The 13,236-nt window shown below is 40.9% G+C and overlaps 1 protein-coding gene across 7 annotated transcripts in view; it reads right to left on the bottom strand.

Moving 5' to 3' along the window:
* The window catches only part of ANO4 (anoctamin 4), a 454,665-nt gene that overhangs the window by 188,606 nt on the left and 252,823 nt on the right, over positions 1 to 13,236 (bottom strand). For all 7 annotated transcript variants that reach the window (XM_060413101.1, XM_060413102.1, XM_060413100.1 and 4 more), the window contains one exon: positions 11,944 to 12,102. In XM_060413101.1, the coding sequence (XP_060269084.1) occupies positions 11,944 to 12,102 (159 nt within the window). The remainder of the gene's footprint in view (positions 1 to 11,943; positions 12,103 to 13,236) is intronic.

The following is a 13,236-nucleotide window of genomic DNA, read 5'->3' as shown; positions in this document are numbered from 1 at the left end:
ACTCCACACATGGGAAAATGCGAGCAAAAGTAGCCCCCAATAGTGGGAAAACTCTGAGGGCTTTTGAGAATTGGGTTTAGAAATGCATACCCCAATTTGTTTCTTGGTTCACTTACTATCTTGGAGATTTACCTTGAACTCCTGAACAAAATAGTGATTCCCTCCCAGGATTTCTGTGTATTTTCTTCACAGCTCTCATCACACCTGACTTATTTAATGCTTCTCTTCCCTTAATAATTAGACATGATGTTCATTAGATATTTGATGAACGAAGAATGACTCTATTTGGAAACGGGAATCATCAGACACCATCAACTGCTCTTAAAATATGCCTAAGCCACAACAGGAAGTGAGTTAAAGATTGGTCTCAGCCTCCAGGGACAGTGCTGCATCATGGCTTTTGCAAATGAAGTATATCAGGCTTGGGTAATAAAATTCAGCTTACAATTGACCTTTGTCAGATTTTCGACTTGTAAGGATTATAAACAGGAGACCTTGGATTTACAGTTTTCTAGACTGCTTCAAAACTTTGAAATCACTCCATCTCATTAATGAATAATTAACATCATATCCCTAGTGTATAATCCGTGTAATTTTCAGCAACTTAACATAACACATAGTAAGAACATCAGCAACAAAAATAACATCATTAAGAAAAGACTTTCAGTTCCTTTCATAGCTGCAACTCTACGTGGCCCACATTGGTATGTAAAAACAATGTGAAATGTGTTTTATATCAGACAAGTTCAATTTAGACCAGTGAGAAGATCTTTTAGATTAATTTTCTTCTCGTGGGATGGTAACAATAGTTCATAATGTGATTTTGGTTCTTCAGCTGTGTCTTATATAACGGGCAATTTTTCCCCTTAATAGTCTGTCTTAAGCAAAGGAATACGCATGAGTCATGTAAGCATGTATTGATTTAGAATGATTCTTTGAGTAAATCAGTTCAGGATAACTGTGTACTGGTCATCTTGACCTGGCAACAGAAATGTTTTGCTTAAATTCTGTCTTCCTGATCAAGCAAAAACAGTCAAGGTAAAAATAAGTAGGCCCTCCACTCTTTAAAGCAATTTCACAAGTCAGAGTGAAAGGAAGATTGAGACAGAAAGAGGAAGAGAGAAATAGAGCCAGAGAAAGAAAGAATGAGAGAGAGAGGAGAAAGTGTCCCACCCCCACCATTTGGTGAAACAGTCTTAAGATGGCCCCATGACAGTGAAGCCCTGATTCTGAGGGACTGGTTTAGGGCAGTGGTAGGTGACAGAAGGACCGAGTCCTGGGGACGAGGTGGGGTGCCACCGACCAGAGCCCCACAGCTTTCCCTAGACACAGGCCAGGGACTTTCAGTCTGAGAGGGGACAGGGGTGAATGTCTGAGATCAGAACACAAGGTGACCTGGGGCTGAAACTACTCTTGTCTTTATCAACACCCACAGCCACCACTCACTGGGCCCTTCATATGCTCTGCGTTCTCTTCTAAGCAGGCTACAATATACTAGCTCATTTTATCCCCCTGAAGAAGCTGCGGCACAGAGTGCTTAAGAGTCTCGTCTGGGTATTTACTCAGTAAGTGATGAAGTAGCAAGTGGATCTAAATTCCTGTTGTCTGGCTTGAAAGGTCAAACTTAATTTACCCTATTCTGTCTTCAAAGACATAGGGTCTTTATGATTCAAAAGTCTGATATTAAGAATGCTTAAATTATTTAGCCCAGGTGGATGAAAGAACAGCTGCTTTGAATTCCTTTAGCTATCTCATAGACACCGCAACCAACTGCATAAAGTTGGATCTAAGAGTCTAACTCAGTAGCTGTCAGCCAGGGACAATTTTATACACCTATTCCTGGGGACACAGGACAATGCCTGGAGATATTTGGGTTCTCATAGCTTGGTGGGGTGGGGGTAGGAGCACTGCTGGGATCTAGTGGGCAGCGGTGCTGTTAAACATCCTATAGTACAAAAACAGCCTCCTATAACAGAGAAGTATCCAGCCCCAAACATCAATACTGCTGAGGCTGAGAAATCCTGGAGCTAAATTGATTGATGCTACCCAGACACAGCCATGGAAATCAGCTATTTACAATCTGTTGTGACAAACCCAAAATCCCACAAACTAAGCACTGGGCTCAGTCTTACTGTTAAAAACCAGCAAGACACCATCTCTGCCCTCAAAATGATTATACCAGCCACATGGAATCCGTGCCTTTAAGATGGAGTATCTTAGAGGGAACACTGGGCAAATTAAAGCAAAGTGTCTTTGTTTCTCTCTCTTCACTCCCATCATGAATTCCCTGACTGCTGTAATCTCAAAGTGGGCCATCTAAAGCCACAGGTGACTTCCCTGGTGGCTCAGTGGTAAAGAATCCACTACCTGCTAATGCAGGACATGCGAATTTGATCCCTGGGTCAGGAAGATCCCCTGGAGAAGGAAACGGCAACCCACTCCAGTGTTCTTGCCTGGGAAATTCCATGAACAGAGGAGCCTGGTGGGCTACAGTCCATGGGGTTACAAAGGGTCAAGACAGACGTTACTAACTGAACAGCAACATATGATCAGTAGAGATATAGTATCACTGGTAATGAATTCTGATGGTGTACAGCCCAGAAGCCAAGTAGCCTTGAGTGCTGAAGAATCACTCTCCGTCAAGCAGGGGCAGCATCTACCTCCCACCATTCCCCAGCCTCAGCCAATGATTGATGGGTAGGAGGACCTCTGCATGAAAGGGAGCCAGATCCAGAACTCTCTACCTGGAATAGAGACTATACTCTCAGCTTGGCTTTTCTCCTCGGACCTCTGCTACTTCCCCATACCCCTTTCTCCTGAGCTCACTCTACCCAACAACAACTTTGCAAGAATCCTCACCCCAGGCTCTGCTTCTGCCTAGGAAAAATTCAACCTCAGAGACCACTTTAAAAAAGGCCACTGTCAGTATGGATCAACAATGAACTCCTGAAAGGTACTGCTTTGATCTGAATTATATCCCCTTAAAATTCATGCATTGAAATTCTAACCCCCAATGTGATGGTATTAGGAGCTAGGGCCTTTGAGAGGTGATTAGGTCATGGAGTCCTCAAAAATAGGATTAGTTCCTTCAAAAAAGAGACCTCAGAGAGCTCCTATTTGCTTTCACCATCTGAAGACACAGCAAAAAGGTGCTGTCTGTGAACCAGGAAGAAGGTTTTCACCAGCACCTTGAACTCCCAGCTTGCAGAACTATGAGAAATAAGTCTGTGTTATTTATACCCCATCCAGTAAATGGTATTTTGTTATAGCGGCCCAGATAGATTAAGATAAATACTCAAGGAATTTCCAGGGCTTTGATTTTTACAAGAAAATCTGCCTCCTTCATTCTGTGCCTAGGACTGTCCTTAATTTTCCCTTCCCTTCAAATCTAACTTGAGACCCTTGGTAGAACATATGTTTGACATATCAGAAAATGGAGATTATTAAGTGGAGGGGGCTCCAGAAAATACTAGAGGACATGAATTTGGATAGTTCAGTTTGTCCCGGCATTTATTTTAGATATTTATCATGGTTTGAACTATAAAGAAGGGAGGCGACTCTGGTCCTTTTTCCTTCATTCTCAGAGTTCTGGATACAGAGAGAACATCTATAGTAACAGCGGTTGTGGAACATAATCAGGGATGAAAATAGGAAGGGTAGGATAAGCAGGAAGCCTGTGAAGGCAGAGATTAGTGGTGAGATGAGCACCTTCAATGGGGAATCTTTGTATAGATTTCCCCTGAATAGGTGTCAAGCAAGACTAGGATGGGCAATTGAGCACAGTGTTTTAGTTCTGGGTTGATATACCATTTTATTCCCTGATGAATCTAAAACCAAATTCTCTGGGCACAGAAATGTCTGAACCTTGACAATGCTAAACAGGTTACTTAAGGTATTTTAAGTTCTTCCAAGAGCACTGAAGATAATCAGCAATCTCATTAATACATACAAGTTATTAGCAATATATAGCCAGTTGATGTTGCTACCCTAATGATTAGATTTTAAGGTATTTTTAAAGTATATGATTAATTTTCCAAAGAGTTTACCTTGAAAACTATTTTTGAAGTATTAATGTTCATATACTATGTTTAGCTGTTATGATAACTATAATGATGGTAATAAAGATTTATTACTTGCTTGCAATATGACAGGTACAGAGATAAGCAGTTGATATGAATAAGTTCATTTAATTAGTATAATAACCCATGCAGTATAACCCATAATAGCTTATGGAAAACCTGAACAAACTTTTTGGCCAACCCAATAGCTCTCATCATTAGCCTCATTAAGCTAAAGTTCCCAAGTGCACACAGCTTTTAATGATGAAAACAAATGAGAACTCAGAATGTGTGACCCCAGACTCTTAACCACTGTATGAAGTTACCTACTGCTGCAGAATGAATCACCACAACAAAACAACACTCATTACTGAGTTTACCAGCTGAGCCATAAGGGAATGGCTCATTTGAAAAGACCCTGATGCTGGGAAAGATTGAGGGCAGGAAGAGAAGGGGACGACAGAGGATGAGATGGTAGGATGGCATCACCGACTCAATGGACATGAGTTTGAGTAAGTTCCAAGAGTTGGTGATGGACTGGGAGGCCTGGCATGCCGCAGTTCACGAGGTCGCAAAGAGTAAGACATAACTGAGCAACTGAACTGAACTGAACTGAACTGAGTTTACAGTTCCTGTAGGTCAGGAATCCAGACATAACATAGCTGGGCCCTCGGCTTCAGGGTCTCACCAGGCTACAATACAGGTCTTAGCCCGGCTGTAGTCTCAACAGAAGCTCGACTGCAGACGGATCTCCTTTCAGGATCCCTCAGCTGTTGGCAGAGCTCATCTTGAGGTTGCAGGTCTGCAGTCCCTGTTTTCTGGCCAGTTTCTGGGAGCAATTCTTAGCTCTAAGAGATCAGCCCCCTTCTTTGCACAGAGCCCCCTTCATAAACAGTTTCACAACATGAGAGTTTACTTCTTCAAAGCCAGCAAAAGGGAGCCCAACGTCTGTCAGCTGAGACAGGGTCTTACATACCATAACATAACCATGGAAGTAACATCCCATTTGCCATATTCTGTTGGTTAAGAGCAAGTCACCTATTCTCCAGGAGGGGGAATGATACAAAGGCATTAAAATCAGGAGGCAGGGCTTCAGGGTCTATCCACCATAACCACTAGCCAAGTAACAGACTAAAATCATGCTTCTGCCAAATCTGTGTATATTATCTACAATATTTTTATTTCCTGTATTTCCTTAATTTGAGTCACTTTTTAAAATATTTCACAAAGAAGTTTTATATCATAATCATAAATTGTTTGTCATGAATAGAAGGCAGAACAGGTAAAATTCAGGTAAAATAAAAAGATTTACACTGTATTCTGTATTCACCTGGAAGGGCTCAATTAATCCTCACACTTTTCATGGTAAATATCATCATCCTCATTGTTAAAAATGTGAAAGCTGAGATCCAGAGAACTTTGATAAGTTGCTCAAGACTACTCAGCTTATAAGCTGTTGAACCAAGATTCAAACCTATGACTACTGGCCGCCAAAGTGCAAGGAAATAGTCTAGATAGCAGCCAATTTCACTATGCACTCCAGTTTTCCTGGTTCTCTTTCAAAACTCCACCCATGTCCTAACCTTGACATGGTTAGGAGAAGATTTCATCTTCAGATAATAGGAATCAACAGGATAGAAGGGTAAAGAGTAAGCAGGCTCAGGTTTTAATGTGGCCTTTATCTCTTACTGTCCTTGTCACCTGGGGCAAGTTATTGCTTTGCCTCAACTGTCTCACCTATAAAATGGAGATAATAGTATGTGGTTCATAAAGGCAAGAGTGGGAATTTTAATAATACTATTTTTGTCATCATCTCAAAGAAAAACATCCACAAGTCCCAACCTTGAGGGCTACGCAGATGTTTACCACAGTGAGATTTTCCCCAATCCTCCTGAGAAACAAGTGAAAAGAGAAATAGGCTGTTTTGACACATTGCATGACTTTGGGAATTTGTTTTTAAAGTTTACAATATTTTATCTTTGGAGGGGCAATGTCCTTGAGTAGGACTGAGAAGATGGAGTGTGTTACCCAAAGCAAACTGCTCAATTGCTCAGCTGTGTCTGACTCTTTGTGACCCCATGGTCTGTAGCCCACCAGGCTTCTCTGTCCATGGGATTATCCAAGCAAGAATATTGGAGTGGGTTGCCATTTCCTTCTCCAGCCCAAAGCAAAAGGTTGGCCTTAGCTGGGAGCACGATTAGAACACCTTTAACACCAGGGGCAAGGCTACTTTTATGGACACAGATGCAGGCAGGTAGGTCCCTGCATGGGAGAAACTTGTGGCCGCTCTACTTAGTGCTTTGAAGTACTAAACACAGTACTAAACACAGGTCTAAACATTCTTCCTCTACTCTTCCACAATATCAATTTTGTCTCTCAAATTACTTCTATCATGAAATCATGCAGTTATTTTTCCCATCTTAGTAAAAACATCTCTTTATTGACTCCACCTCTTACACCAGTCTCTTTCCATTTATAGTGAACCTCTCTCAAAGAGCTATTTTTATCTGTTCTCTCCACATTTTCTCCTCCTGTTCCTTCGTTGAATACACTTTAGTCATGCTTTCACTTCTACCTCTCTGCGGAAACTTCTCTTGCCCAGCTCACCAAAGTCCTCCATGTTGATAAATTCAATGACTAAATTCAATGACTAACTTTCAGTCTTTATCTCACTCCATCAGCAGCATTGGACACAACTGTCCTTCCCTCCTGGCACCCTTCCTTCCGAGCACCACACTTTCAAGGTTTCCTTCTAGCCCCTCTCTGCTGACTCCTATCATCCAAAAGTTTATTTCCAGCCCAGATCAACCCCTGTCTTCCACAATCTTCCCTCCTACTCAACATCTGCACCACTGGAACACCTCAAACTTCACACACCTACAAGGAGACTCATTTCCCTCTGCTTCCCTATAAATGGTGATTCCTTTCTTCCAGCTCTTTAAACGCACAGTGTACGACAGACAGCTGAATCAACTGTGCCGCCTCCTCTCTCACATCACTCATTCAATCTATCTGCAATCCCACAGGCTCTACTCACTACTCTTCTCAACATCTCTGCTGTGCACTTAGCCAAGCTGCCATCACTTCTTTCCTGGATTCTTGCAACAAATCTCCTAACTGGCATCTCTGCTTCTGCCCTAAACCCGAGTGGCCCTAATAAAACAGAAACCACATCTTATAATGCCTTGGCTCAAAACCATCCAGTGATTTTCCATGTCATGTTGAGAAAAACTAAAGTTGCCCTGCTGCTGCTAAGTTGTCCCAGTCGTGTCCAACTCTGTGTGACCCCACAGACATCAGCCCACCAGGCTCCGCCATCCCTGGCATTCTCCAGACAAGAACACTGGAGTGGGTTGCCATTTCCTTCTCCAATGCATGAAAGTGAAAAGTGAAAGTGAAGTCACTCAGTCGTGTCCCATTCTTCGAGACCCCATGGACTGCAGCCTACCAGCTTCCTCCATCCATGGGATTTTCCAGGCAAGAGTACTGGAGTGGGGTGCCATTGCCTTCTGCGAAAGTTGCCCAGTGATCTCAAAGATCTGATGCCATCTGTTCCATTGCCTCTCTGATACGATTTCTCACTATTCTCTACCCTGCTCAGTCAATTCCTGTCCTACTGGCCTTTGCACTGTTCCATAAACACACCAGGCATCCTCCTGCCTCATTGCTTTTGTATGTGCTCTTCTTGGTCCCTGGGAGAGAGACTCATCTTTACCAACTTTTATAAAATTATAAGCCCCTCTCAACATTTCCTGCTTTACTTTTTTCTCAGCATTTACTGTTGTTCTACATAGATTTACTTACTTACTTTGCTCTCAAGTTCCAACAGGGTAGGAATTTTTTGTCTGTTTCATTCACTCTTGTGTTCTTAGTGCTTAAGATGGTGCCTAGCAAAGAGTGAATGTGCAATAAATATTTGTTGAGTGAATTATCAAGATGGTATGATTTATATAATTACAGTTATTTTGTAAACACCTGATGATATGAGTTTTCCCCTATGTTCTGCATGATTCTAAAGAGGAAGGGTGCTCCTTTAATCTAATTGGTACTCATACATTCCAAAGTCACCCAAAACCTGACCCCTTATAAAAGGAAAAGATAAACCTCATTGATACTGATTTCAAAATGGGTACCAAAGAGTCAATGATGGACACAAAATTTAAAATGAAAAAAACTAAAATAGAAAATGCGAGTTTATAAACATGAGTTTAGCTTTAAAGAAGAGAGACACTTGAGAAGAAAATCACCTGGATTTGATACTTTATTTGGGAACTTGGTTATCAATTTCTTTTTCTGGACTAATATGAGAGATGAGTTACAGAATGTTAAAGACCCACGGTGCTAAAGCAAGCACTTACCTATTGACTGACCAGGTAGGGGTTAAGTTTTCAAGAAATGAAATTTGATTGGATCCTCACTTTTTATCATGAATCAAAGATTTTCCTGATTGTGTTTCATGATTCTCAATGTTATAAGAGACGAGGATTCTCCTATTAAACTTCAATTAGAGATCCCATCTTTGCTGATTTGGACACAAAAGCTTCTAAGTCTGTGAGATATTATCAGTAATTATTGGACATCATGACACACAACTAATGAAGATATTAATAATTCATAAAATTTATTCAGTGTTCATCATTTCAGGTATACATGGATTCACAGGCAGTCCCCTGGGTTTTCTTTATCACCTTGAACTAAATTCTTTATGTATAAAAGCTGGAAATAACTTCTGGAAGTTGAAATAGCTATTAAAATTGCTGGTTTTCTATTGCAGTTGTTTATGAGAACACTTGATTTAAATAAAAGTGCTTCTGCGTGTAAGCGTACACTCAGCCATGTTCAACTCTTTGTGATCCCCATGGATTGTAGCCCTCCAGGCTCCTCTGTCCATGGAATTCTCCAGGCAAGAATACTGGAGTGGGTTGCCATGCCCTCCTCCAGGGGATCTTCCTGACCCAGGGATCGAACCCATGTCTCTTGCACCTCTTGCACTGACAGGTAGATTCTTTACCACTGTGCCACCTGGGAAGCTCAAAAATGCTTCTGATGGTTTAATAAAATGCAACTCTTTTTTTTTTAAAGTGAAGATGCAGATTTGCTGTTCATACAAGGGACATTTTATTTTAATTAATTATGACAGGGAAAATTAATTTAGCTATAATTTCCTGCTGCCTCTAAGCAAGGAAGATCCTGCAGAGACCCTTTTTCTGCTGAGCCGGCTGAGACCATGAAAATACAAAGCAGAGCTTGGAGATGGAACTGAGAGTCAAACTGTGCTGCTTATGCAGAGTGTGGGCCACAGGAAAAGCTGCTTAGGAAGAAGCTTCCAAAAGAGGAAAACCAAGCTTTTGGTAGTAGATAGAACACTGCAGGGAGCTGCCATCAAGAGAAAAACTTTTGGGGAAAGAGGAGAAAGACATGCTTAGATAAGTGTTCATTTTTAATTAGAGTATAATTGCTTTTAATATTATATTGGTTTCTGCCATACATCAACATGAATCAGTCATAGGTATACATATGTCCCCTCCCTCTTGGACCTCCCTCCCACCCCTCTAGGTTGTAAGACAGCACCAGGTTGAGCTCTCTGCATCACACAGCTAATTCCCACTGGCTATCTATTTTACACATGGTAATATATATATGTTTCCATACTACTCTCTCAACTCCTCCCACCCTCTCCTTCCCCCTGTGTCCGCAAGTCTGTTCGCTATGTCTGTGTCTCTATTGCTGCCCTGCAAATAGGTTCATCAGTACCATTTTTTAGATTCCATATATATGCCTTAATATACCATATTTGTTTTTCTCTTTTTGATTTACTTCACTCTGTATGACAGGCTCTAGGTTCATCCACCTCACTAGAACTGACTCAAATTCATTCCTTTCTAGAGCTGAGTAATATTCCATTGTGTATATATACCACAACTTCCTTATGTATTCATTAGATAAGAGCTGAATGAAGCCTGCCATATGGTGATACACATGTTCCAATTGCTATTATTTCCATACATTAAAATAAATACCTAGCTATTAAAATTTTTACAAATTAGAACCAAACAAAATTATTGTAAGCCACTAAAATCATATGAGCCATCTATCTAACATACTCTGGTCAACTCTGGACTGCACAGCAAAACTGCACGTTAGAAGGCAGAGTAACCCTCCTTAGCCACCCACTCTAATTCTGGCAGCTGAATATTGCAGTACAGAAGACTTTCAGGAAACATATGGGAGAGCTGTCAACTCTTTGGTAATGTACAGTATTTGTAAAAGTATTAGGCTTTTTGAGTTTTAACTTCAAAGTCATGAAATGACACTGAAAAGACCTACACAAAAGAAGCCCCAGAAATGGAGAGAACAATGATGAAGCTTAAAACATAAATCTTTCATTAACTGAACAAAGCTACTTAGTTTTAACAGGAATCAAAACTTTGACAGAGTCAGAATGGATCACAGGAAGGACTTTCGTTAGATCAGGCGGCAATTCAGATCTTTTATTTTTTATGTAAAAATTCTGAAACAGAATAAAACATGAAGAAATGATTTTTAGGGATAAAGTATTAATGCACTATTAATGTTAAGAAAAGAATACACAACTGTCTACTGGATACCAACATACAACTTATCTAAAGAACAAGGTTTATCAAATGTATATTCCAGTGGGTATAGGAAAGATTTTCCAGAATCCCACAAAAATGGAAAAAGCAACAGATTTAATTCTGTTTGTTGCTCCAGGGGAAACTCCAGCTGAAGCAGTCTTTTGAGCAATCTGCTTCCACTTTCCTGAGAATGAGAACCTGTTCCCTTAAGGCCATACTCATCTCACCGTTTTTCTAATTCTCTTTTTGGAGACATTCCAGAGAAGCACTGCTTCTATTTTATAAATGCTCCAGGGTTGAGGCTAGTCGAACAGAACTAAAAAAACCAATTTATCAGAAGAGTCCCAGGAACAGCATGCAACCTTTCCGGTACAAAGAAAACAGGGATGCCTGACTTCAAAGATCCATCCTTCAGCCTTGAAGAGAAGAATCAGAAGCAAACACTTTTAATTGTCACATGTTCTTCTTGACTATGAAAAACTCCAGAAGCTGTGCACAATGTTTAGGGAAAATGCGAGAGGAGTTATGTAATCTGGCAAACAGGGCCAAGTTCTAGAAAAGTGCACAGCGTTTCTGGGTACGTAACAGTCCCATTGCGGATTATTATCAGAGGCCTGGCTGGGTCTCTTATACCTTCCTCAAAACTTCCCCTGTGGAGGAGGAGGGAAGGGGGAAGAGTAAACACTGATAAGGTAACCCTTGAGTTTGGGAACCTGACAAAACATCCTGAACGTCTCTTAAAACCAGAATCACTTTGTAAGTCTCAGCTGTTTTTGGCCAAATCAGCCAGACAGTCTCTTCTGGTGTGTGAGGATACCCAAACCCATGATGCTTCCTGAAATGTAAAAAGAGCCTCTAGGGTCAGCTGATTGCATTTTATCCAGTTTTTTTTTTTAATCCATGCAAATATTGGGTTGGTCAACAAGTTCATTCAGGCTTTCTGTCAGATGGTATGGAAAACCTGAATGAACGTTTTGGTGAACCCAATAAAACCCACCGTTAACATAGAGAGGCAGCAGATGTAGGAAGTCAGGTAAAATAACACTTTGAAAAAAATCAATTTAATTGGAATATTTTCATTTTCATGAAATCTTTGGATATCAAAATGCTCTCAAAGGCAAATTGTGCTGCAGAAGTCTAATTGCAGGAAAATTCTCCATACACCGCAGATTGGCAAAGCCTCAGAAAATGAAATATTCAGTTACTCTACTAACTGCTTATTTTTTAAATTATCTCTTGATATGAACTGACGTATATATATACTTTTCTCATTCATGCAAACCATTTACCTCTTTCTCCATTTGTAATCCTTCTGCTCTAATATTTCTTTCAAATACTTCTCTCTTTTCCATCTGGGGGTTGGATTTTCTGTACACAAGAATGTAGTCAATTCGACATTTTCCGTCTCTGAAGTAAAGGCCATTTAATTTGTTTTTTTCTGGTACTGTCTGCACACAAAGAGAAAGGGACCAGTGTAAGACACTCAAAACTGTGCCTTGACTGAGTAATGTTAAAGAATAACTAAAACTAAATGAATTTTCCTTGTGTTTTATAAAAATTACACATTTATTAATGAAAATTGTAAACAGAACACAAAATAAAAATCGGAAAAAGCATTCAGTCTAATGAACAAAACTTAAAGATACCCAATGATATCAAAAGTTGCCAAGGATGTGGAGCAACTGACATTCTACAGGTGAGAGTGAAACTGATATACTAACACTGGGAAACACACCAACATCATCATGTAGAGCTGGACACTGGCTTCAGTTCAGGTTAGTTGCTCAGTCGTGTCCGACTCTCTGCGACCCCATGAACCGCAGCACGCCAGGCCTCCCTGTCCATCACCAACTCCCGGAGTTCACTCAGACTCACGTCCATCGAGTCGGTGATGCCATCCAGCCATCTTATCCTCTATCGTCCCTTCTCCTCCTGCCCCCAATCCCTCCCAGCATCAGGGTCTTTTCCAATGAGTCAACTCTTCACATGAGGTGGAAAGTATTGGAGTTTCAGCTTAGCATCAGTCCTTCCAAAGAACACCCAGGACTGATCTCCTTTAGAATGGACTGGTTGGATCTCCCTGCAGTCCAAGGGACTCTCAAGAGTCTTCCCCAACACCACAGTTCAAAAGCATCAATTCTTCAGCACTCAGCTTTCTTCACAGTCCAACTCTCACATCCATACATGACTATTGGAAAAACCATAGCCGTGACTAGACAGACCTTTGTTGGCAAAGTAATGTCTCTGCTTTTGAATATGCTCTCTAGGTTGGTCATAACTTTCCTTCCAAGGAGTAACTTCCAGATGTTCAAGCTGGTTTTAGAAAAGGCAGAGGAACCAGAGATCAAATTGCCAACATCCGCTGGATCATCGAAAAAGCAAGAGAGTTCCAGAAAAACATCTATTTCTGCTTTATTGACTATGCCAAAGCCTTTGACTGTGTGGATCACAAGAAACTGTGGAAAATTCTGAAAGAGATGGGAATACCAGACCACCTGACCTGCCTCTTTAGAAACCTATATGGAGGTCAGGAAGCAACAGTTAGAACTGGACATGGAACAACAGACTGGTTCCAAGTAGGA

This window comes from Ovis aries, chromosome 3 (assembly GCF_016772045.2).
Source record: "Ovis aries strain OAR_USU_Benz2616 breed Rambouillet chromosome 3, ARS-UI_Ramb_v3.0, whole genome shotgun sequence".
NCBI classification, from domain to species: domain Eukaryota; kingdom Metazoa; phylum Chordata; class Mammalia; order Artiodactyla; family Bovidae; genus Ovis; species Ovis aries.
The sequence above is the reverse complement of the archived record's forward strand: the minus strand, read 5'-3'. Positions and strand labels throughout refer to the sequence as shown.